Source organism: Arvicanthis niloticus, chromosome 4 (assembly GCF_011762505.2).
Source record: "Arvicanthis niloticus isolate mArvNil1 chromosome 4, mArvNil1.pat.X, whole genome shotgun sequence".
Classification (NCBI taxonomy): Eukaryota; Metazoa; Chordata; class Mammalia; order Rodentia; family Muridae; genus Arvicanthis; species Arvicanthis niloticus.
In genome coordinates this window covers 18,596,218-18,623,200 of record NC_047661.1, presented here as the reverse complement: position 1 = coordinate 18,623,200, position 26,983 = coordinate 18,596,218, and the positions used below count along the sequence as shown (strand labels likewise).

General features: G+C 42.3%; 1 protein-coding gene across 8 annotated transcripts in view; it reads left to right on the top strand.

Moving 5' to 3' along the window:
* Positions 1–1,443: 1,443 nt before the first annotated feature.
* Pex5l (peroxisomal biogenesis factor 5 like) overlaps positions 1,444–26,983 on the top strand; it is a 216,885-nt gene continuing 191,345 nt past the window's right edge. For 6 of the 8 annotated variants that reach the window (XM_034500983.2, XM_034500981.2, XM_076932269.1 and 3 more), the window contains exon 1: positions 1,670–1,832. In XM_034500983.2, coding sequence (XP_034356874.1) covers positions 1,812–1,832 — 21 coding nt within the window. In that variant the 5' untranslated portion in view covers positions 1,670–1,811. Of the gene's footprint in view, positions 1,833–26,983 lie in introns of all 8 variants that reach the window. The other 2 variants (XM_076932270.1, XM_076932275.1) reach the window with 2 other exon arrangements.

The following is a 26,983-nucleotide window of genomic DNA, read 5'->3' as shown; positions in this document are numbered from 1 at the left end:
CCATTACTGAGGTTCTCTCTTCCCAAATATATGGGTAGGTTTGCAAAACAACCATCTTGTCAATAAAGAAAAAAAGGAAGGGTGGTGCCTTTGTTCTAAAGGACGGGCGGTGGGGTAGGAAGCTGTTACTGGCCTCAGCCAGACTCCTGCCACTAGGATTTGGCCCCCTACAATAAAGAGAAAGAAAACCAGACACAGATGGTATATCACAGCATCTAAGAAACAAGACATTGGTGGTATTTTACCTAAGCACATATTTGAGTTTCTGTGTAGAGCAATGAGTTTGATCACACAGGGTTGAGACAGAAGCCTACAGAAAATTGTTCTTGGTTAACTACAGTTGGGATCTGGGGCCCTTTTCATTTATTTTCTTTCTCTCCTGCCTGCTTGTTTTAGCTACATTGTTTATAATCGTTTCTCAAGTTCATGTGCCCTCACGGATCTGTGCATGGTTCGGTTGTATTTGTTTACATATTTATTTTTAAAATGGCAGTGGGTGCCCCGTGATTCACCAGCCAATATGAAAGCTAAGGCTAAGAACTGACCTTCCTATCAACAGACCCCTTGCCCTGCACCTTCTACTTGCCCACACTCTGAATACTGTGACGTTTCCCCGATCACAGAGTCATAGAAACACAGATCCTAGGGAGCTTCCACTCTCATACTTTTAGCTTTATGAGAAGTATATTACAACACACTAATACACTGGCGCCCATATCTTACTGAGAGGTTGGGGCTCTCTAACCACCTACTCTGCTGCTAGTGTGTGCGTGCGGGAGGACACGCATACTACACCGTCTTTTCTACTCAGGACTTATTTAAACACTCCGCCTACGTATTTCAATATAAGGAACAGGTCACTCCTTCAGCAAATATTTGTTGGGTACCTACCACCTGCCAGGATGGACTGTACTGTGCTGGGATATGCTAGTGCACAGAGATTCCTGACATCATGGAAGTAGCATTAAGGGAGAAAGACAACAACTACACAGGATTCAGAGTGCTTCTAATGTTGGAGAGAGTGTGTGATTTTTAAGTAGCTGGAAGCAGGATGCGTAGGTAACTCCTTGGAGCTCAATCAGCTTACAAAACTCTTCTAAAGCCCCCCAGATGTGGCCTACTGTCGGCAGGACACACGCTCTGTCAGGAATGTACCTCTGGAGAAAGACTACCTTTTCTCTCCTACTTTTCTTCCAGCTGGTGGTCAGTCCCCTGCCTCAGAGTCGCCAACACTGCATCGCAAAGTCCGCGGTTCCAGGCCTGGATGGCTCTCAGGATCTACTCCTCCTCTGAACCACCAGGGAGAGCAAGCGGAGCCCAGTCCGGGAGCGCGCTCGCTGGAGCCGCCCTCCCGCCCCCGGCTCCGCGAGAGCGCGCGCGCCGGGCCAGCGGCTCTCGGCGGCGACGCGGCCCGGAGGGCGGCGCGCGCCCTGCGCTCAGCAGCTGCGGCGGCGGCTGGCGCGGGCTGGCGTCCGGACGGAGGCGGGAGGGGACGCTGCAGCCTCGTGAGAGCGGCGAGGAGAGTAGGGCACAGGACCGGCGAGTTGGAGAGGCGCGGCGAGCGAGCGGCACTGCGCCCTCGGAGAGCCCAGCCCGGCGTCCCCGTGCCCGCGCGCGCTCAGCACCCGCGTGGAGGACAGCTCCGCAGCGCGCCGCTCGCCCAGCCGCCCTCTCGCCCGCCTGCGTCCTGTAGCCGGGAGCCAGGGCGCCCCGCGGAGAGCCCGCGCAGCGCTGCCCGACCTGCAACTCGCTAGGAGCCAGCTCGGGAGAGCAGCCAGCGGCCTCGGAAGCCCTGACGACTTCGGAGCAGAATGTACCAGGGACACATGCAGGTAAGAGACCTCCCTCAGCAGGTCGACCGTAATCCCAGTAGCCAGTAATCCCCAAGTTCCTGGGTCCAGAGATGCCCTCGCTCAACTCAACAAGTGACTAGGGTACTATGACCCAGGCGTTTAAGTCCCTCAGTAACACTGGATGGTGTCCCAGGGTGGGATGGGGAGGAAAGACCGGGAACTTGTGCAGGGAAGTTTGCTTTCTGGGCACTCCTGAGCCTGTGCCTTTAAGCCGGCTCTGGGATCCTAGCAGAGGAAGCCCGGGGAGGTGACCATGTTTCCTAGCAATCCTACCGCTGCACCTCGCACGTATGTCAGCTGAAGGGCAAACATCAGCCAGACTTGCCGCCTCTCCCGCCTGCACAGGGCGCTCCACAGTCCCAACACTTAGCCGCCGTCGCGGTGTTTCCGTAAAGCATTTTTTTTAATGTTCCGTGATGCATTTCCCCCTTCAGTTGACGGGACATTGTCACCTGTCCCAGTAGTCACAGCGGAGCGGGCTCACAGGAGGGGCTTCTTCAGATGCCTGAGCTGTACTCAGCTGGAAGATTACTTTAACCTTGACTTTAGTTTTCATGCACGAGGTTGAGTCTTCCTCATGATAAAATTATGCAGCGGAGTGGTGGAGAGATAACCCAAACACTAACTCAGCGTTCTGAAGTGTGAGCGGAGCTCCTTCCTGATCCTTTGACATGTTTCTCCCTGGGGCTTTCTTTCCAAAGACTCTCAGCTAACAGTCCTCATAGGCGGTGTCCCCCACACCTGGCATCCATCCGGTGTGTCTGTGTGAGTGCCAAACATGCAGCTCCAGTATCTTTTAAACTCCTTGAGACATAACAAATACGCCGCTGAGTGCATGACTTAATATTTAACTTCCAGATCTTGGGGAAATTCCTTTGAACTAGCATTACTGTTATCTAAAGCACAGCGCTAACTGTATGTCATCTAAAGCATATTACTGACTGTATCTTAAGTTTGTTAGGAATTCAGAATCAGCCCGACAGCACTGCCCTGTCACTGACATCATCCTGTTTTGAAAGTCATTAATGGGATTATGTCACATTTGACGGATAATGATTAGTATAATTTTAAAAATATGTAGCAAATACAATCTGCCTGTCTTGAAAGTTTAAAGTCAAAGGAACTCTCCCACTACTGGAAAAAAAATCAGCGAAGGACTGATTTAATTGTATGCTTTGTTTTCACCCAAGAATGATATTTAAACTTTCATTCTTTACATTTCTTTACATGTCATTATTAAATAGTCTCTTCACAAACTGAAAAAAGAAGCATTTGAATAAATAGGCTCAGCTCTTGGGAACTTTCTCATAGACACAGAATTCGTAGTTGATTACCTAGTGCAATTTATTAAAAACTTTCCATGGTGTTTTTTTTTGGGGGGTGGGGGAGAATTTTGTGGGGGTTTTTCCCAAAAATATGTTCTTGGGAATGCAAAACTGAAGACTCAGTGTGGTGAATTGACACACCCTCCAAAACAATTTTAACTGAATTTTCAGAATATCTTAAGAAAGAGTGCTATTGAAACTTAAATAGTCTTAAACAAATTCTGAAGGCTTGATTTCATTTTGAAAGACGAGACAAAATGTAAGACTGTAAGACTGTGCATTTGTTCCCACTGTGGCGTGTGCTCCTGTAACAGCACACCAGGGCTTGCAGCAGAGCTCACAGATCTCTTTTGCCAAACCTAACTTGAAAAATGTTACAAAACAAAAGCCATGATCGGCATTCTTGCCAAAATTCCAGAGCACAGCCCCTTTCCCCCTCACTCTTAACCACTATGTTGAACATAAAATTTCAGACACAGTCTGAATGGGAATTCTGTTTCTTCCCAAATCACCTCTAACAACCTGATTCATGATATTTGTCTTTGGTTACATTCTTAAATACCCACTCTCTTCCCCCAACACTGTCACTTAGCCTGTGGACAGACCCTCCGTAGTGTTGGCATATTCAAAGAATGGCTTCTTAACAGGTTTAGCTCCATTCATGTGTGTGACTCCAGTCACACATTCACTGTGTGACTCCAGTCACACACACGAATCCCAGCACATCCTTTATAGCTTAGACCAGGAGCCTGCATATTGACTGAGGCTGCTTCCAGCTTTGGGCTCACTGGAAAGGCTGATATTATTTGGCTGTATTGAGGCAGGTATAAAAGAGAAAACCTTTGTAATCGTGTCCTATGCCTTCTAAACCTTCTCTTTTCTGTGATCAAGATTTTTTTTTTTAAAGTGCATAGTAAGTAACAATCTGGAGTGGATGGAGGCTGTTCACATGAAGCCTTAAAAATAGTCCAATTAAAACTCCTGCAGAGCCTTTGTGTTTCCAACTTACTGCTTCTGCAAGTGAACTCTTGAGTCTGACCCAGAAGGCTAACTGCTCTACTTGTGGTAGACCCTTCACTCACAGGCTTTTAACAGCACGCATTTGGTTTCTTCTGATGCTTCATTACAAGATGAAAAGTGACATCTCTTTCAGATGGACAGACTGCAGACAGGAACATATTCTTGGTTTCATAGTCACTGTCATGTATATGTTTCTCAGGCAATGGAGTTGCATTGTTCCCTGGAGTATAGTTGTTTTCCACTGGCTAACCAGTTATTTCCAGAGGGAATTGATTACCCCAGTAACTTAAGCAAAGATGGATCTTGTTAGTGGGAAGTTTAGGCTCACTTCCTTCTCGATTTTCACAAAGGGATCGATGGTGATTAAATATACGTCAGTATCAGTTGTGACAAAGCTGTCTACTGCTGATAGGCATCCCACAGTTGTAGTCTCACCAGTGTCTCTGTGCCCAGTGTTAAGGTGCCTGTTTGCTTATGTGGGTGTGAGTTAAAACTGCCAGCAGGAGCAAAAGCACCCGTGGTCCCTGAATACTTCCCCAAGCCAACACATTTCCTGCTGGAATATAAATATAGGGTGATGCAACTTATATATTTTTAACTAAGATGCTTTTTCTTGGGAATGAAGAGTTAGTGGTAATTTCTTCTTTTGTTATTAAAAAAAAACTTTTCTCAGAAGGAAATCAGACTAAAAGCAACCTATTTGTGATGATAACTGATCTTTATCACAGACATTCGGTGCAGGTTTTACGCTTATTTAAGCTTCACATCACGTAAACTAGAGACCGAGTATATCGTAAAAATTATAGGATTGTTAGCCACTCTAAAATCCAGCATTTTGTTGTCCCAACAAAATAATGGGCTTGAGTTTTATTTTTAATTTATGATTTTACCTGGGTTTTTCCTTAGAAATTTCACAAAAGGGACCTGTTTAAATCATGTTAATGTATTAGACCCGAACACTGGAGGTCTGTTTAGATTTTCTCCATACCATGCACTAAGGAGTCACCAACATGGGCTGTGGATGCTTTCAGCAATCATGCCTCAGCTTGCACAGTGAAGACCCCCAGCAAGCTGCTGATGTTATGCTGAGTACCTCCAGTTCTCCAGCAGATACCCATTCTACCCCCTACATGGTACCTTTCCTCCCTGCATCATTTTTTAACAACGCTTTGCTAAGTCATCAGCTGCTGACCCCCCACACACCCTTCCTAGTAGTACGTGTACCACTGGTATTTGAGCAAAGACGGAGTATGATATTTTAGGCAAGGTGAACCAGACCAGGCTGGGTTGGTTTTGTTGCTTTGGTCAAGGGTGGCTACATTCCTTGCCCCTGCTTCTTGTACCTAGATTAAGTGACTTGTGCATCTCTTCACAGTAGCGCCTTCCTGTCAGTATTAACCAGCAGTTTTACAATGAGCTTATTGTCTTCACTATTAACTACAAATCCACTGAAGAAAATTCATATCCAATTTTGAGCACATGCTCAAAATTTTGGGAAATCATCCAAATTCAGAAGCGCCTTTCTGTATATTCACAAACAGTTACACTTGGTATGGACTAACACTGAGTATTTAGTACTGTTTCTAATAGTCATGGTTTAGTATTATGGGATATCTGACTAAGTTGAAAATTTTCACTCCTCAGGAAACAGTTAACAGTAGACACTCTAAAAAACCATATTATAGGCTCTGTGGATCGTGTACATAATTTATAAAATTCTTCCTAAAAGTATATGTTTGGAACTACAAATTCCACCATGTATATGGCTTGGCTCTAAGACATTTTGAACATTACTGATGAAGACAACGTTTAGACAGAGCTTGTCGATTTTAAAATCCAGAATTTCTACCATCACCAGTGCCAACCTTGGAAGCATTAAGATGCGGTATAGCATGCAGAGAGAACATCTGGCAGGCTCTTTGGTTCGTTTGACTGTATTGGTTTGGGTTTTCTTCCTTTCTGTTGAGATCACACTTTTAGAGCAGTGGTGTAGCTAGAGCTGTCTCAAGGGCTCATAGCTCAGAATCAACTTGCTGACACAATTATTAACGGAATACCTCTCCAGCAGTGAGTGTGCAGGTAGATCTCTGTCCCGTGTCTTCTCACTGAGCCACCCAAGTCCAGTGGAATTTTGTCAACAAAAATGATGTAATTTCAAGTATATTTTTGGGTCTGCTAGCACATGGCTGTAATTCCAGCAGTAGGTCAGGGCCAGAAAGAGGATTGCAAGTTCAAGATCACCCTGAGCTACACAGCAAAACTGTTTTTTTTTTTTTTTTTTTTTTTTAATCAAATAGACAGATAAAGAACAATGGTCATTTGGGTTTCTAAAGCATCAGCATGTTGAGTTTTGGGTTTTTTTTTTTTTTTATTTTGAATCAGAATTTATAAATGACAGTTGCTTTGATAAGAGCAGAACAAGAAGAAACACTCTTTCAACAGTGCCTAACTTCTCTCTGCCTTCTCCATTTCTGCCTCTTCTCACCCATGCCCTATCTTCCATAAGTATATCAAATGGAAATGATTATGCCTTATCTATTACATTACTGTGTTATGCCGATTATAAGCAGGGAAAGAGTTAATACCTTGTCGGTTCATTATCAAAAAAATTACTGAATGTTTTGAACTCGAGCTATAATATAACACACTACCAATACTGTCCTTTAGAGTCTAAGTATAACACGTTAATGTTATTATTATTAGGAGCCAATATACTCTTATTTAAATTTCATAAGATAGATGACCAGTGTAACACTTTATGTGACATTTCAGTAAACAGGTCATCTTTATGTTTTTTTTCTTTTAGGTGGTCACTGTTATATAACCACATGGATGATAGTGGGGACACATTGAGCTAGGAAAAGACTGTTTACCTACAGTTTTGTAAAGAAAGATGTGCAGAAGTCTATCAGCAGCGTTGCACTTGAACGGGCGAGAACCAGGTTGGATAGCTAGCATTGGGTTAGATACATGCTCAAATCTCCAAGCCCGCATCCATGTAAATTAACCTCTGTAAACCCAGGCAAGCCCAGTGATTGAGGCTTGGTGTAGCAGCATTTTCCCTCCCTCATAGAATACCATCTGTCGATCTGTGAATCATAGATACCAAGAGAGGGTTAGTGCTGTTTTGATGGCAGCAATCTACCTAGGGTGATAGATGCAGAATTCCCACTCCTGTGAGTCTCTTCAAAACCATGTGGCTCTTAAAGCAACTGGTATAGAATACAAGTTCAAATATATGTTGTTTGAGTAACGATTAAAGGATATGAGAGGTTTTGCTTGCAACGTAAAATCTCAGGAGGCCACAATGACTGTGTAATTACTTGCAGACTGCTGTTTAGGAAAGGAACAGAACCATCCTCTATTGCATTGGTTAAATGTATTAATGGTAACATCAGAGGCATAAAACCACACGGGGATCACATTTAGCAGTGAAATCACAGACTTTCTCTAGGATTAGTTTGATGATGAGTGAGCCCAAGCTTGAATTCTCCACTTCTCTCCCTGTGTCTTCTCTCTGTAGTTCATGGTTATTGATCTGTGTCTATCCCTGTTGTGGTATCCATGACAAAGGGCTCTGCTCTGTATTTATCTGAACAGCACAGAAAGCATTATATGGGAAAAGAATGAACATTCTTTACAGAAATGATTAATGGTGTTTTACAAAGGATTAAATCACTAACTCTTACTGACCCCAACTGAACCCAGCTGACCTCAGAGCAGTGCTTAGTACAGCAAACAAGCTGTCAGTATACAACATTTATGGTGGACTTTTATTGTATACGATTTCTTCCAACTTGATGGCTTCTTTGAGCAAATGGTTACCATAACTCACACATACACATGTGTATTACTCTGGGTCAGGGGCATGGGAGGTACATTACTTAAGAGTAAAGGCAAGTGTTAGTTAGCTTAGGTTGTAAAGGCTGATTACCTGGGAAATCCAAGGCAAGTAGGGTTGGTGGTGACATTGTTCTCTTCAAGGCAGGTTAAACCAACAGACTGTGTGTGTACAGTGGAGCAGCAGGCGAAGTCTCAAGTGGTCTCGAGGCATCTTATTAATTTGGCTATGAGGTCCAGCAAAGGTTTATTCTCTTGGAATGTAAGAGACACTTTCATAAAATTGTATCACTACACTCCACAGGCTTCTGAGTGCAAAAGTGGCTATGTTGCAGGATGAGGTGACATTTCCTTAAGGGATAAACAGTAGGAAGGCACCACACAGGACACCCTGGTTGGCAAGATGATTGCTTGAGATTTATGAGGAGAAAGTAAGCAGAGAGAGTAAGTGGCCAAGCAGAGGAAGCATCTGTGTACACACCAACCCCTTACTACTAAACCAGGATGGCTTGTAGAAGAAATGCAGTGAGAATTAGCCTGAGAAAGTCTACATCACCCTGGGTGTGTGCCTCTATGTGTGTGTGTGTGTGTGTGTGTGTGTGTGTGTGTGTGTGTGTGTGTGTCTCTGTGTGTCTGTGTGTGTGTCTGTGTGTTTGTCTCTGTGTGTGTCTCTGTGTGTCTCTGTGTGTGTCTCTGTGTGTGTGTCTGTGTGCATATCTCTGTGTCTCAAAAACAAAAACCAAGCCAGTACTGTAAACTGATGTAACAATCTATGACAAGTAAGTCCAACACTTGCCCGAGAAATATTGCCCTGTCACTAGGTAATTGGTAGGTAGCCATCAGACCAAGACCCACAAGATCAACACAGTGTGAATAAAGAGTTGGCAATTGGAAATGTTAATCTCCATAACGTATTGAGAGGAAAAATGGAAACTTCATGAGAAAATAAGGCTGCCAGAGCTGTGTGGTTTATCTTTTCTCCTTGTACGTGAGTGTTAATGGTGCTTGAGAGTCAGGTTCTAAAAGCCATGCTCAGATCATGTAGCCATGTGACACTTGAACCACCAAATGGCAGAGGGCTTGTTGGAACTGCAGAATCTCAGATGCCTCTTCAGAGCCAGGCATTAAAACTAATATGCACATCAACAATTGAGAAGCACTGACATGCAGAACATCTGTGTGGGGAGCAGCCCTTTCCTATCATTGAACCTCTACAAACACTTAATTCTTGGGTGGCTTCTGATATCATAGAAGCATGATGAGGTCCCTGAAAAAGCAGCCGGCAAGAGCAGTGATCACAACAGCATGTGCACAGAATGCTTAGTTATATGGACACCTTCACTGCCTTGACAGTGGAACAGACACCAAGTGAGTTGTAGTGTCCCTCCAGGAGAGATGAGTCAACATGATGTTCCACCTAAACAAAATGACCTTCCTGTCTCTGAAAGACTGTTATGTCTTCATCCATTGAAACCTTTCCTTGCTCAAGATAAACAGCCCATTACACTCGGCTGTGTTTCATAAGGATGTCTCTGGTGTTTTAATGGCTCCCTGATAGTCTGACTGTCCAAATGAGGCACATTGCTCTGGGTCTGGCCATGGCAAGCCGTACAAGACTGCTTCTCTCTCGGGAGAGACAGTCATTCCGATAGCCAGGAACCGCTTGAGCAGCTTAACACTAAATCGAACTGATGTGTCTATTCTCTGAGGCTTCGGGCCATTTTACTGGTGTTTGCTCTATTCCAAAATAATCTTGGATCCAAATGTGCTGAATAAAACATTCTAGGTGAACAGTTGTGTTTCGGAAAAAAAAAAAAAAAAAAAAAAAAAGTGCTGATCAGTTTTCAGGTCATAGGATCCTCAGTTTAAAACCCTGTCTAAAAGTTCACCTCGACCAGCTCGTTTCACAAATGGGAAACTTGGGACTAGAAAAAAATTTATTTAATTTCCCCCAAAGTCCCATATTGTTTAGTTGCCAGAGCCAATATTGGGAAGGAATCTGCCTTTCTTTGGAATTTTATTTCCATTGCACCTTTATTCTTATTTTGACATTTACGACATCAAACAGGCTAAATGAAAAGTAAACATTGCAATAAAGCAGGAGATGTTTCCAAAGAGCCAGGTGTTTGGCACTCAGTCACCAAAGCTGACATTTTCCCCGATTTTCATCTGTGCTATAACTATTTGATATTTACATGGCCCATTTTAGCAGACGTTTGGCTGGCAAGCAGCAGAAGGTCTGGCCTGGAGTGCGTGGTAACAGTGGAGGGAACTAACTTGAGAAGTTGTGTTACTTCTCATCCTGATGATGTTTGGCCCTGTGCTGAGCGGAAATAGTTTGACAGGTTCTCAGCATTCTTCTTAATTCCCTAAATGTACTCACCCAGGTTCTTAAATGTAAGCAACTGAAACATGCTCTATCCCATACAGCAGATGAGACACACTTTAAAAGTATATTGAAACAATCAACAAGCAGGGAAAACCCGAAAAGCTACTTGAAAAGTAACTATGCTTTACTGTCATCTGTCATCTGACTCACAAGAATGATCCCTGGAAATCAGGGGTGGTGGTGACATGCTCCAGCACTCAAGAAACGGAGGCAGGGGAATCAGGAGTTCAAGGTCATCTTTGTCTACATCTCAAGTTCAAGGGTAGCCTGCACCTTATGAGACCCCCCCCAAAAAAAAACCCTAATTATATTTGATTAGAAAGAAGACCGGTGTGCAATACTAAGCATCACCCGCAAGTTAAGAAAGAAAAAAATGCTAACTTTTGAATGACTAAATGAAGAAGCACCATGACTAAGCAATAAAACTCAGTGTCGGGAGGAATCACGCAGGCATCTGAGCCTGGATATGCTTGCCCAATAAGATTTGTACTGAAATCGCTGTAGGGTTTCATCACAAGAAACTCAGGCACACTAAAACAAATGAAGTTCCATAAAATAATGAGATGTTGTGTTTCTGAAATACCAATATCTTTCATGGGGGAAAAGAAGAGAAGTCAATATAAATTACAAGGAGACTAAAGAGATAAGACAAATGCAACGCCTGGTCTTAAAATAGATCATTGATGGATAAAGACCATTGCTAGAAACACTGCTGAGGGATGTGACTAGCAAAATTTGAATACAGACTGGAAATCAAGTTAGTATTGTGTCAGTGTTGAATTTCTCAAGTTGGAGAACTGATGTGGGGGTATAAAAGGATATTCTTGTTCACAAGTGACCCCAAATGAACTCAAGGGATCACACAGCAAGCAAATAAATAAATTAAGTAATAAATGATAAGACATGAAATTAGAGTTTCATTCTCCATAAAGTATGCATGCTGCCATAGGGCTGGGTAAGCAAGGGTGTGGCATATTTAACCTCCTCTGGTTTGAATTGGAAATGATAATAAAATGTATGTGTGGAGAGAGGGCTTGTGGCAAAAAAGGAAAAGAGATAGAGATCACAATTAAGCAAATTTAACAAAAATGATTTTAACAAACAATGAATGTGAGGAAAAGACACTGGGGGAATCCACTGGGGGAATCCTTTCCGTGCTTCTGTAGGCTTGAGAGATATTTGAAAATAAAGAAGTTTGTGGGCTTGTTTTTTGTTTTGTTTTTTAATGCAGAAAGAAGTACATTGGGGATACTATCAGGCTACTGGAACTGAGCTAAGAAAGGAGGGTCCAGATAAGAGGGAGGGTCCAGATAAGAGGGAGGGGCCAGGCCAAGGCAGACACAATTAGGCTGACCTGAGGGCCTGTTTGGTCTTCACCCCAGAGCGTGCCTCTTCTGGCACTGATGTAACTGCTGCATTTGGCCTTCACGCTGCTGCTGTACACAGAAGCTTCATGAGGAAACTTTAGCCCTGCTCCTCACCACCAACATGGACCCCATACTGTGTGGCAGCTTCTGTGTAGCCAGATCTTGGGAAGATAGTGATGGATAGGTGGGGCACAGAGGCAGCTCCATACCTGGCTTCTGGGCAGACCATGAAAATTACCTTATCCACTTTCTGCCGAGACTCGTTAAGCCAGATATTTGGACAGTCTCCAAAGATAAAAGATAGTTTGGATTCAGGAAAGTATTTTGAAAGAAATGTCTCCTATCTATGTTATAGATACTACTGGAAAAACAACCAGACACATAAAGAGCTATCGTGAAAAGAAGGTGGATACCTCACTCTCTGATGAGTTAACTGTGGTCCAGCTGGCCTTGTGTTGTAAGAGTTAAAGACAAGCAGTTCTCTTTCAGGCTCTTCTTGCTTGATCGCCTTTCCCTTAGGTGCACACCTCTTGGAAAGTATGGCACAACTGGAGTACATTGGCTTATTAAATCCTGTAGCCAAGAAGAGGAAAACGACCCTCCTGTCGTTCATCAACCTCTGTCTCTTGCCCATTTCTACTGCTTTTGAGAAATTGAAAAGAGCCCTGTGAATAACTCAGTAATTAATCAGAATCAAAAATGCTTGTCATGTACCTTAAAGATAAGAACGTGCTTGCCCTCCGAGTGCAGGAATTTAATGTGGAAATGTGAGCAGATTAGAGCAGCATGTTCACCCCCAGAAGACGACGGCTGTCAGTATGCCCTGTGCACTAGAATCCTTTATACTGATACAAAGTGTCTTACGGGAGCTGTTAAGAAGATTTATTTAAGATCCCCAAAAAAGTGTTCTTATGCCCGGGGAAAGATTTAATTAAAATGGAATCTCTAAGTATCAGTGTACTCAGAGTTCAAGTTCACAACTTCATCAGTTCATGAATGAGGACACAGAAGAGCTCAAGGGCTCAGACAGTTCACCTTCTGACCAAGGATGATCTTGAACTCCTGATCCGCCTGCCTCTACTTCCCAAGTGCACCACCAATTGGTTTATTCTATATTGGGAGTCTGAATGGAACCCAGGACCTCATCCAACTAAGCTATACTTCCAGAAACCCTAGTGGATTTAGAGACATGTTTTATACATCTCCTTTATATTTGAAAAATGTCTTAAGGTTACTAATGCTATTATGAAACACCATAGCCAAAAGCTAGTCAGCTCACACATCCGCACCACAGTCCATCATCGAAGAGAGTCAGGACAGGAACTCAAACAGGGCAGGAACCTGGAAGTAGGTGATGTGGAGGCCATGGAGGGGAAACTGCTTACTGGCTTGCTCCTCATGGCTTGCTCAGTCTGCTTTCTTGTAAAATCATAACTCCCAGCCCCAAGGTGGTCCCTCCCACAATGAGCTCCCCCCCCCCAGTCACTAATTAGTCAGTCACTAATTTAAAAATGCCCTGCAGGCTTTCCTACAGCCTAATCTTATGGAAGAATTTTCTCAATTGCAGTTTCCTCTGATGATTCTAGATTGTGTCAAGTTGACTTAAAACTACTCAGTAGAGAGGTAACAAAAAAAGATCTTCCATCCTAGGGCAAACAGCCCCAAGACAGGAGCATAACTTCAGCACATAGTGTCTGTGACCTTATTGTCAACACTCCTGTTCTCTAACCTCCACTGTCCTCATCTGTGGTGTGGAAACACACAGACACAATCATGCATTCACACACAGACACACATGCATGTACACTACACACACACATGCACACACACACACACCTACCTTGACCACTTGAGTAGATGGAATCTAAGCATATAGTAATAGCTCAATAGATGTTATCTCCAGCATCTTTATAGAGTTTGCAAAGCTTCCTGTCCATCATGTGTGGAAGCAGTGCACCAGTGGTACCTGCTACCCTAGGTCGTTCACTATGGCAGCCATTTTTGCTTTTCTCACACAGTTCTGAAGTTTTTTCTCCCTCCATCCTCACACTGTTCATTTACCCATCTTGACTATTTCTCTTGTGCTGTCTCCCAGCTAGTGTCACTCTCTCGTGTCAGCATCCCTGCCTACTAAGCAAACTCAAGGCTGTCCTCTTCCATGTTACCTCCCTGTTTTATACACCTCATTAACACAACAATTAGCATGTAATTTTAAGCATTTTTTACTCTGTCCAACTACTATATGCCCACCTGTGGCAGTGACTATATTCAATATATCTTTCCATCCTGAGAGGCTAGTGGTGCCCTGTAAAGCACCACTAGCTTTACAGTGAATGGATGGGTGAACTGAGAAATGGAAGGAAGGGAGGGAGGAAGGAAGGAAGGAAGGAAGGAAGGAAGGAAGGAAGGAAGGAAGGAAGGAAGGAAGGAAGGAAAGAAGGAAAGAAGGAAAGAAAGAAGGAAAGAAGGCTGACTCGGAAGAATCCCCTAATATGGACTCCAGAATATAGTCAGAATGGCCTCCTGAATTCCAAGATGCACACAGCCCCAAGGATCTGATGTATTCCCAAGAGTTCCTGGGGCAAATGCATATCAAGTGAAGTTTCCACACACTTGAAAGGGAATCAATTATGGAGGAACCTTGTAATTAGATTGCCCCTGTAATTAACCAACACTCACTGTCAAAGCAGTCTGCAGTTTAATGGTTGAACCTCTTTCAAGCCTCAGGACAGTCTGCTGTTCCAGATTTAGAAGTGCAATAGATCCTTCTAATGGGTCCCGGCGATATCTCTAAGCAGCCATAGTTTTGTGGAATTAGACTCCATCCCTCTGTTTCTAGACACCTCCTTCCTGACTCAGCTAGTGGTTAGTAATTATTTGGATGGAAATTTTCTGTCCTGCAGACAGTATATCTATGCATGGCCAGGACAGACTGTCATCATTTACTATTAACCACGTTCTAGAAAATAAGTTCTCAACATCCTAACATCAAGATACTTGATAATTCCTATAAAAATCAAGAATTATGCCCTTCTTAGCCCTCAGAGAATGAGCTGTAGGATAAGATCCTGGCAGACTTCTATTTATCAGCCTGAAAATACCATAGACACTTTCCCACGAACCTGTCTGTCCCCAGTGTAGATTCTCAGCTGTGACAAATTCTGATATCTCTGATAAAACAATAGTCACTTTTTGAAAGAGTCCCACAAAATGTCATCATTAGAGAGTGGCACAGGGGAGAGGTATTTAATTGCTGCCGTGCTGAAGAGAACCCAGTCGTCAGGGTCTGACCACTTCACTAAAAGCTGAGGACCCAAATCTGAGGCTTCCAGGGTTTTGTTCTGTGTACAGAGATCTTGTAACCAAGTGGACCCCCTTCTCAACCTTGGCACTTGAGCCATGACCAAGTGACTGAACTCACAGCCATGAAATTGGATTTTGCAAGCTTCCTGGAACATGGTAATAGCAGCGGATGGTGGAAATCCAACCATGTATTCAACGGTAGATGCTAATCCATAAAGCTTTCAGTTTCTAACTTCCAGAATATCTAGTTCTTTACCTTTGATAGTGGCTTCATTTTGCTTCTCTTTTATTACTTATTTTAGCATAAGGAGTTGCACACGTAATTACATTTATGGCTGCACATAAGTCCCTTTGTATACATAAACCACTTTGTTTACCTATTTCTCTGTTGACAGGGAGACACTGATGTGCACACAGCTCGGTGCTGCCTTTCCTTGGAGTCTCGGGTGGGAAATCACTGTGGAGGGTCCTAGGAAAACCAACCTACTATATGACCTAGCTCTGCCACTCTTGGGTATATCTGGTATTGGACAGCACCCTTGCATACAGAGTGTATCTGCTTAGGAGCAGACTCTTGTAAAACTTCTCTCATTTTCTGCATAAAGTCTTCTGTCTTAGTTTTTTTCTTTTTCTTTTTGTTTTCTCTCTATTGCTGATAAAATACTCTGACCAAAAGCAATTTTAAAAAGAGTGGATTTATTTCAGCCCACAGTTCAAGTCATAAAAGCAGAGGCTTGAAGCAAACGGTCACACAGCATCCACGGTCGTTAGAAAGCAGAGGACAGTGAATGCTTGCTGTCTAATAATCCACACCATTTCTCCACTTTATATATGCTAGGACCTCCACCGATGAAACGGCCCACCCACAGTAAAGACGTGGCTTCCCAGATACGTTAAACAAATCAAGATAATCTCTTTGTGACATTCTCAGATGCAAACCTTAACCTAAATGATCCCTCACAGGTACGAAGAGAGGCTTGCCTCCAAGGTAATTGTGAATGCTGTCAATTGACAATCAACACTTACTATGGAATCAACCCCCATAGAGGGCCTGGGTGACCAGTATAATATTAATGCTATGGTTTAACCAGAGCTCTGAGACTGTGATTCTGTTGCTCTGTGTTACGTATGTGGAAGAGTCTGGGGTTGTATGCATCAGTTAAGCCAAAATAGCCCTCATCCCTAAATTCTAATAAATACATAAATTCTAAGGCATACCTTGTCATTTATGATTTTTATATATAATATTTTATAATAATGTAGTGTTAGCTTTCTAGTGCTATAGTAAAATACCTGAAATAATCAACCTATAAAGATGAAAGTTTTATTTAGGCTCTTAGTCATGAAGGTTTCAATTCTTGGTTTGACACCCGTTGCTTCAGGTTTTGTGAGAGGCATCACCCCCTGAGGGAGGTGTGGAGCACAACAGAACCACTCTGCTCACGGCCAGTTCTCATAATGGGAAGGAAACCAGAATTCCACAGCCCCCTCTTATCAGGCCCCAACCCTTTTTTTTTTTAAAGTTTATTTTATTTTTATCTATGTGTAGGGATGTATTGTCTGTCTATCCTCTGTACACATAACTGCAGTGTTTCTGAGTCTAGAAAAGGCTGTCAGATCCTCTGGAAATAGAGTCCCCTGGTTGGGTGGGAGCCCCTGAGAGAGGTGACGGGGATGAAACTCAGATCATCTACAGTGCTCTCAACTGTCTCATTGTCTTCCCAACCCCCGAGGCCCCATTTCTCAAAGTTTCCACGAGTCACCAGTACTGCCAAAACCTTATCAAATGCCCCAAAACCTTATCAAATGCCCCTACCTTAGCATTTCTTCCTCTGTCAGACTTACCGCAAACACCTGACTTCACTGTTGAAAATAACCACCACTATTCAAAGGTATTCTCTTCATTTCTTATGCTCTTAGTCACCCTTTCGGGAAGGAATACAGTGCTTGGACTGTTGAAAGTGGCCACTTCTAATGGGCAGGCCTGAGATTTCTGTGAAGGAAACCTAAGAGCTCGGATCTCAGATATCTCAATTCAAATTCAATTCTACTTAAAAAGAAACCACTATTGCCTACGTTAATAAAATTCATTCAAAATTTCCAATTAATTTAGAAATGAAATGACCAATAGCTCACATTATAAAAGTAGATATAATACTGTTAACACTAGCTCAATGTAACGTCAAAATCACCAAAATGAAGAGTATGGTTTTCTCATAGCCAATTTTGTTAGAATTAATACTTATAAATATCTAGCACCCTGGTTTAGTTATGCCCTGGTTTCAAAATCAATATGGGATTAAATGTACATGTTTTATTTTATATTAAAGAATGCTTGCTGTGGTTTTCTACATAAAAGGGGAAATACAAGTTCAACTATGCATTCGTTACCAATGCCACAGCGCTGGCGCCACCGGCAGTCCTAGACTGTGTGTAGCACCAACATCTGCTCTGGAACCAAAAGCTTTTCTTTCCTGCTGTCTGCTCCAAAGTCTAATATAAACCCAGTCATACTCTCAGCCCATCCACTTCTACCCCAGCTTCTCTCCCACCTTACCACCTCCCTTTAGCATAGTCGAGACTTATCAGCTTTACTTAAGAAGTCTAAAGATGGACTCTAAATCCGTCTTTCTGCAACCTGGGGCGAACAGATGTATATATTTTTATCTTCTTTGCTACAGTGTTAATTGGCTCCAACTGCCCGTCTGTTAGAGTCCTTTCCTGGCCCACCTGTGCTAGAGCGATCTTCACAGGTGTGCTCTTCAGTATTGTCTTAGGATCCTGCTTAAAAGTGCAGATTCCAGACCTTATCACAGTCTTGTTGATCAGGTCGTAAAGACTGAACCTGGAAAACCTGCAATAACACTCTGCAAGTGAACTTAGTGTAGCGTGGAGACGATAGGACTCAAAGGCTTGCTGTTCCAGCATCTGGGATGTTCCCAAATGCATCGTATGCACTACTAAATTTTATAGACTTCTCTAAACTGGACCTGGACTTTCATGCCTCTGTCCTTTCCTAATGGTGTTCTCTCTGACTGGAACACCCATCTTCTTTCTCCCTGCTAAGCCTCTGTCAGCCATTAACATCTAGACAAGTTTTTCCTAGCATGAGTCACCAGAGCCTTCAGGTGTGGTTACACACCATCCTCCATGTTCACAATGCTCCAATCCTGGGTGGAACTCTGCCACAGGTCCCTCACCATGCTGTCTCACAGAGTGGTCTCTCTTAGTTATGTGCTTTAACTGCAGTGCCTCACACAGTCTGCCCATGGTCTATGAGTAATGTACTGTGCCTCTCCTACCTTCTGGGGACTCATTTCACAGACCTTCCAAGTATTCTTGAAACCAGAAATAGCAACAAAATTTCTCCCTGCTCCAAATATGTGTATGTAATGTACTTCCCTGTATACCTTTAATAGAGTTTAATTTAAAAATCATCCACACCAAGAGCTGAGTAATACCTAATAATAAAATAAAACAGTAATAAAGCTATAATAAAAAATAAAAACAAAAACTTTAATAAAAGCTATAATAACTAAAAACTATAATATAATAAACCATAATAATACTATAATAAATAAAAAACAATACAATTTTTTAAAAAACTGTAATAAAAGTGAACGCAGTCACTATGTTGTTCTATTCTGCTCACCAATCTTCCTGTGATGAACTCAGATGGTGTAGTTCTTCCATGGGAGCCTGCACTGGCATTTGTGACATGCCAACCCTGTAACACTGTGCTTAGTGACTGAGATATAACATAACCAGCATGGGTGTGCTGTATGGGTAAATGGATGATTCACATGTTGTGTGGACAGAGGCAGATGATATCAAATTTCATCACGCTACTCAGAATGGATAGCCATTCAAAACGAGTGCATTGTCTGTTCATGGAATTTTCCACTTAGGCCATTGTTGACGATGGGTAACTGAGACTGAGGAAAGCAAAATTGCAGATAAGGAAAGCTACTGTACATGCTGGATTAAATAATTAACCGTGGAGCTAATTCATCTCATAATTAACCGTTATTAATCTTCTTCCTTTGATTTAAGCTTCTAAAGATTCCCATAGACAAATATAAATTGAGCATTTTATCTGGGATCCCTGAAGACATAATAAAACTACTATAAAAATGTGCTACACCCCTTAAAACTATGTATTTCCTAAGAGTCTCTTCAGATTCCTTTTTTGATTTAAAGAAATGGTTGATGCAAATAAACAAACATGCTGTTTGTCAGCAGGCAAAAGAGCTGGTTCTCTGGGACTGGTGAAGGTATACTCCTGTTCACTGACTGGCAGTCACTCTCAATGGTGGTCCCTTTCTCAATGGTGGTCCCTCTCAATTGTGGTCACTCTCAATCGTGGTCACTCTTACAAAGATGGTGGGAAACCACTCTTTGCTGTGACTCTTGGTTTTCCATCCACAAATGAGTAAACACAATGTCACTCTCTCAGGATTGTAATTTATGTATTCCAAACTAAAATGTATTAAATTAGCATTTAAGATGCTACTTAATATAAAAGAAGGCCTATTTCGTTAAATGATACTTAGAGTTTATCATGCACTTGTGACAGAGAGAGTTGAATTTCTCTAGTGAGAAACAATTGATCCCTTTTGCCATAGCATCCAACAGTGCATCTGTTCGACTGTTCTATGTTCTGTTTTGCTGAGTTTGGATTTTTCTATCAGTTAATTGAAGATTTTTCTTTTTTTTTTTTTTTCTATTACCAAAAATACTCTGAGAGTCTTGGCATTCTTTGATGCAAAGATAATCTTTAATTCTTTTCTCCCTGTCTTTGGGACGTGTGGAGAAGGTTGGGGGTGAGGTATTAGTACAGGTTGTCACACTCCCCACTGGTATGACTTTGCGTTGGGTTCGCACCTCACCTAGCACATGCCAGAGAATGGAAGTGTGTGAGCATCCACTCCAAACACTTCTATGGATCTCTCACTGCTAACAAGGAGGATATGGGTTTGCTGAGGCTCTCACTGCTGCAGTCCCAGTGTAAGAAACACCCATCCACCCCTGCCAGTGATGACCAGACAACAAACAATGCACTCGTGGAAACAGCAGCACTTCCGTGGTGGTTTAACATTCAGAATAAAGTGATAATGCAAATTACACCCTCAAACTAGCCAAATAAGTCAGTTGTCTTGGGGCATATTTAAATATCCCTCACCTCGGATGTCCTTCATAGCTAGGTAATCTAAGTTCTCACAAGCAGCTGTGTCAGAGGAGGTCTGGGGAACATCCTCCCTTTAGAAAATACAATGGAGTAAACAGAGAATGGGAAACCAGAACTTAAAGTTGTACTTTCGACCTAAGCCATTGATGTTGCCTGATAAAAAGCAAGAAATGCCCTCAGACGTACAGACCAGACCAGATGGTATGACTTTAGCAAGAGCCAGGAACCTGTGTTGAAAGCCAGATAGTTTCGTATCTCCAGGCAATGAGGGCTTTCAGATAACTTTGACTTATGAGAAACCGAAAAGTCTGATTGTAAGGGGAAGAATGTGTGCATCTATTCAGGCAGTGTTTACATAAGCATGCTTATGAGCTATGCAAATACTGAAAGCCACAGAGACTTTGGGTCCAAATTACTGACTTAATTACCAACTATAACCTTCCAGAGCCCAAGTGACCTCTGCAATCTACGCCCAGCCCCATCCACAGCTTACCCACACAGTATGGAACCCACCCCTTCCACATCTTCCCACTGTCTTCCCATTGTGTGTGTGTGTGTGTGTGTGTGTGTGGTTAGAATAGACTCAGTAGACAGAGCTGGATGAGATAGCCTCTTGTACTGGAGAGCAAGACTGGTGGCTTATACTGATCTCTGTGTCCACAAGGATGCCTTTAACCCAGTGGTCCTAACCTCTAGCCCTATTGTTCCTGATTCACAAGAGACAGAAAACCAGATCAGACTTAATCTGCAGCAGCTCCAGAGAGCTACTCAAGAGGCAAGGAGAGAGGGAGCCCTTTGAGCAGATAGCAGCTAGATGTCCCCAGACATGATAGGCAGGCCTGGGTGGCAGCTTCCAGGGAGCTGTCCAAATGCTGTACCTCATGCCTTCTGTGAGTCTGTGTGCCACTTTGCAAAACAAGCACTGCTCCTGTGTGAGAGAGAGCAAGGTCCCAGCCAGAAGAAAGAAGCACACCTCTGATAACAGACCACACAAAAGTAAGTTATAGAGGTGAGCACACAGCCGCAAGTGTGGCCATTGTCTTTAACTGAACTTGGGTCTATATCAGGTTTGTTAGTCATATGTTGTCAAATAAAGACAAGCCATACACATACGTCCATCTTTGATAATAATCAGATATGGTTGATGGATGATGGAACCAGCCTAGTATCCCTGTGCCACCTTCAAGAATAATCTTATGCGAGCTACACAATAGTGAGAACAGTTCCAATCCATTCAGTGTAAAAGTAACTTACCACGTCAGAGAAGTTTGTAACAGTAAGAACAGCTAAAGTAACACATACCTGTAGTCACCCAGTGCCTGTTTTGTTTATCTTGTGTGAAGTTAAAGCTCGGACTGGAGGGCTTGTGAACCCACCTACACAGGGGAGCCGCAACCTGGAGTAATATATATATCTCATACAGAGCCTCACACAACATATAGCTATAATAAATATGAATCACTGAAATCCAATTTACTTCCTGGCCACACTCCCAGGAAGGCTTGTCTGATTTCCAAACCGTGGATGCTGAAGTAAAAACCTGAGTAATGCAGGCAGAGAGGGCTAGCTCTGCTTAGATGTATGGGACCTGCTCACCCGGTTCCCATGCTCCGTCCGCACTACTTAAAATATTGAACCCTGACCCCTCTCTGTGACCCCAAATTGTTTATCTGTGACACTATTTATGTCATGCTTCTAGTATAAAAGTAAACATTCATTCATTCATCCGCTGCTATGCTTTCAAGCATCTTTTTTTTTAATTAGGGAAATCAAGGGTCGTAATAATCCCCCTCATTAGGGAGTTAAAATCTTAATTGATGATACAGAAGCAAGCTTGTTCAAGAAGACCAGATATAAGTAAAATAGGGCTGCAGTTCAAGAATGTTTTTTAGCACAATGTAATCAGGTGGAGCGTTATGGAAAATAAGCATTAAGAAGCTATCTCTCCATTGCCATGAATTACAGAGAAACAGCACCCAGTCCGAGGGTACACTAACAGGCCATATTCACTGTTTTAAATTAAGCATTGGAAAATCATGCCAGTTGAACAAAACACTTCGTAAGTTTTCCTCCGTTGAAAATGACAGCTTTGCGTGTAGCTCAAACTGACCACAGCTTCAGGGCATGTTTGGGGGTCTCATACATGATTAGGAAATTATACATTGCAACTGAGCTTGACCCAGTAATCCACGTTCTCTTCTTTTCTCAGCGTTCTTTCACGGTCCAGATGCCAGGTGAGGAAAGTATCCCTATCCCAAAGCAACAGAAAAACAGCACAAAGGCATTCCCTTCTGAAGATTGGCACGAAGCCATCTCAACCAATTCAGAGACTACAATGAAGAAAGGATCTTCCGATTTCCTTCATGAAAAAAAAAAAAAAAAAAAAAAAAACCCTCATACATAAACAGGTCTTTCTCTGTTTACCATGACACAGCAATTTACCCAGGAGAGCAATTCTGAATAGATGTTAATTATTTAATTGTGGAATGTAACAGCACATGCAAACGGGACCCAGGAAGAAGCTTCTCTCTTTTAAAAGGTTAGAACTCAAGTATCCTCTTGAGTATTTAGTGACATGACTCAGCAACTTTCAGTTCTCCAGAGCTTCTCTGGAATTAAGTGATTTTATTAATAAAGCAGATGACCCAGATCATAAATGGAAAAATACTCCTGTTTATAAAAATAATTCAAACTTTGACACAAATTAACTAAATTAATAAACAGCAATATTTATGAACACTACTTTATGGCCAGAAAAGAGATAAAAATCTCCTAGCAATCCTCCGAGTCCCTGGAAGCTCACTTCAGTCCCTGGGAAGGTGAAGGTCAAGACTGGAGTTTTTACTGAGAACATCTTTATCTCTGGAGTTAACCCTGGCTGTGTCTACTTTGTTGATGCAGCTATGTGATGATGGAGCCAGGCACAGTCAAAGCCAGGGATAGGTGTTCCAGGTTAGGACCCTGTGAATCCTGTCTGCTGCCAAAAGACAGGAAGATAATCTAAAATTTTCACAGTAGAAGTGGACGATGGAAAGGGTAGGGGAGAGGAGGAGAGGGCAGGGCAGGGCAGGGCAAGGAGGGGAGCCGAGGGTAGGGAGAATATAGAAATGTGTTTACAGTGCTCAGCTGGTTCCAAGTTCTTAGGAAATTAAACAATAAAAGTAGCAGTCAACATCGATATAAAACTTTAAATGCTATGATAGAACCATAGATCTAAGTCAGTCTTCTCTGTGATGAGACCTTGCCATTGCTGAAACAATGGAATACAATTAAGAGATTCAGATCCAAAGCAAAAAGATGGGGTGCAGCATGGAGTTGCTGTGTGTTGCTAGCACTCACATCTTTGATTCCTATGGAATTTTCCTCAGACCAGTGTTGCTATGTGTTTTGGCCCAAATTCTTTTTAATAACATTTTTTTTCTGTGTCTGTAAATTTGAGCCCAAACACCCTATACCCTTTCAGCAATTTTCATATTCATCTTTTATTTGGTCCTGCCCTTTTGTTTTTAATACTCCACGTACAAAAATCCAGAAGCACAGTTTCAAAAATCTTCTATCCTTAGCTACCATCCTTCTGATATGGGTCCTACCTGCAGCCTGGACTCCTCACAAGTAGTGAGGAGATTGGCCCACAGAGTGATGTAAAGGCTTCTACAAAGAGGAAATTCTAGCTCAGGAATAGCCATGGCCACTCCTTGTGTATTTTTCAAATTTGCAGAAGTCTACAGGAATACTCAGAAACAGGTCCTCAGCCCTCTACATCAAAGGGGCTTTTTGTTCTGTTTATTTATAGGGGTGTGTGTGTGTGTGTATGTGTGTGTGTGTGTGTGTGTGTGTGTGTGTGTGTGTGTCTGTGCGCATATGTGTGTGTAAATCTGTGTGAGTGTTTGTGTGTGTCTGTATGTGTAAGTCTGTGTGAGTGTCTCTGTGTGTCTATGTGTGTAAATCTGTGTGAGTGTCTCTGTGTGTCTATGTGTGTAAATCTGTGTGTGTGTCTTATGTGTGCCTGTGTGTGTATGTCTCTGTAAGTCAAGTGGCTAAAAGTATGGGATCCCCCAGAGCTAGAGTTTTCAGCCTTTGTAAGCCATCTAACATGGTACCGGGAATTGAACTTGGGTCTTCAGCTCTTAACTATTGAGCCATTTCTTTAGCTCCAGTGGTTTGGGTTTTTACTAATATGGGATGTGATCACATAAAGAACATACCTTATGTGAGACAAGAAACTGTTTTTCCTTCTGTTAAACTGAAAACATGACACTAAAATCCATTCACATGCACAAACTGTTTGGGAAATCAGGTGTTTTCTCTGTTATTTTAAGATGCAGTAGCCTTCCCCCTGACTTGCAGATGTAGGATTTGAACATGGGGAAAGCCAGTCTGAGTCCCCTGGTTGTTTCCATTATTAAATGAGCATATCTAAGGTATTTACTTACTGTCAGGGGACAGATAAGTGAGTGTGGAGGTCACATCCTCCAGGGGCTGATGGGGGCAGCTCAGGTCTTAATGAGCGTTGCTCTGGGGCTCTGTTTAGGAAGGAAACAGGTTCCTTACAACCACCCATCTTGCCCCTTCTTCCTGTACTTTTTACAAGTGTGGTTTGAGCGCCAAGTTGCCTCTCTGATTCCTTACTTGAAAGGGATGTAGCATATTTGTATGTATTATGTATGAATCATATCATGTATTTGTACTCACTAAAACAATTGGAAAACAATGGAGCTCAAGACTGGATGTTTATATGTAACAGCTCATGGGGAATGCAAGGCCTGGATAAACTGAAAGACTCTCTCTGGCAAAGTACCTGCAATTGCGCTCTCTCTCTCTCTCTCTCTCTCTCTCTCTCTCTCTCTCTCTCTCTCTCTCTCTGTGTGTGTGTGTGTGTGTGTGTGTGTGTGTGTGTGTGTGTGTTGGTTGGTTGGTTCTTCCAATTGTTTTGCCCCTGACACTCCTTCTGAAGGGAGGTGAGCATCCTCAGAGAACCATGAAATACAAATAGCGTTTTATTTCTGTTTACAGATACTAGCTACAATTCTATTGGCTGCTTGCTCGAACTCAGCACATCACACACTTTCCTGACCACAGGTCCTCTCTGCAGATGGCATTCACTCCAGAGGTTGTTTAGTGCCTAAAGCAATCTCTGCTTGAAGACACCACATTGAGTCAAGATTAATGGAGCCTTCAGTACAACTGTTCCAAATCTTATGGAAAAGAAATATTCTACTGAAAAATTAAATGTTGAGGCATTGATTTGAGGAATTTTATTTTTAGAAAAGTTTATGTAGGTTAAGCATGGTGTAATTATGTGTTGTTGCATATGTGTGAACCTATGAAGAATTTAAACACACGCTCAAGAACATAGCGTGACATTTAATACCCCCAACACACACACACACACACACACACACACACACAGGATGTAGGTGTGTCACACAAGGACTCAGCATCATTAAATGTAGCATGGGAAAGTATCAAGGCATATTCTTTATTTAAAGCAAATCTTTCACCATTTTATATGTAAATAAAGCAATTTGTACCTATTTGATTTATAAAAATAAATACCAGTTTGCTTAAGAGAACAAAGCTCTTAATTTTTCCTCAAATGAAAACAATCCACATGAAAGTGTGCTAGGAAAACTTCAGAAACTCAGTTGAGAACTGTTAGCAGTTTGTTTGGTTCACTTTGGTTTTTGTTTTTACTGGAGACTGCCCAAATACTTAAAAGGAAGCATCCCTTTGTAGCATAGCTATGCATAGCACTCTCTTAACCAGCGAGTCTCCTTTACAACTAACTCTGCATCTTGAAAGAGTTATTTGATCATATGAACTTAGGGAAGGTGCTCTAAGATAGAAGCGCCTCTGTGTTACGACAGGCGATTGAATTTAGAACTTTCATGCATATTAGACGATCCATTTATTGAGGATCCATCATGCTCTTGTGTGATGTATGTTCTAGGAAGTAAGGAGTGTGAATGTTTTTGTTTTTTCTTTGTTCCATTCACTTCCCAAGTATCTTCTATTGTTGCACTATTAAATGAGGTATGTTCATATATAAAATGAACAGTTGGCCATGTTTGCGGTGCTTGTGCTGGAACCAGTGTGTCGCACCTCATTGCTCCTTGATGAGAGAGTTTAAGTCAAAAGACGGAATCAACATTGAAATTGCATTGACTCCGAGACAAAGCTCCACCGTGTGCAGTCTATTCTTCTTTGTACTTCTACCAACAGTCTTCGGTATTAGTTTATTGTGATAAGAAACTAAGGAAATAATACAACCATTCCCTAGGTAATTGAATTTTGTTTTATGCTAGTGTCCTGTAACTTTAAGTGGATCATTAACACATAGATAAGGCAAAATTCTCCAATCGTAGGATTTTTCAGATGGACTAAGTGGACGTTTCTTTCTTGCTTATCTCATAGTAGTTTTTAAAGTCTAATTAGAGATTGTATCACTTCTCTGGAGGGCTCCTCACCAATACTGGGTCAGATGGGATTATAATGATAGAGCCTTTTAAGGATTAAATTGTGGCTCCATGAGTCCCTGTGCCCAGACAAATTGCCAGGAGATGATAAGAGGAGGAAATAAAATTAAGGGCAGAATTGTTTTCTTTCTGGAAGGATATAGCTGCCAAGTTAGAAATGGAATTTTATGGCTTCTTCTGAGACTGATGAAGCCAGCTCCTCGCCATTCTTGCCATCCTAAG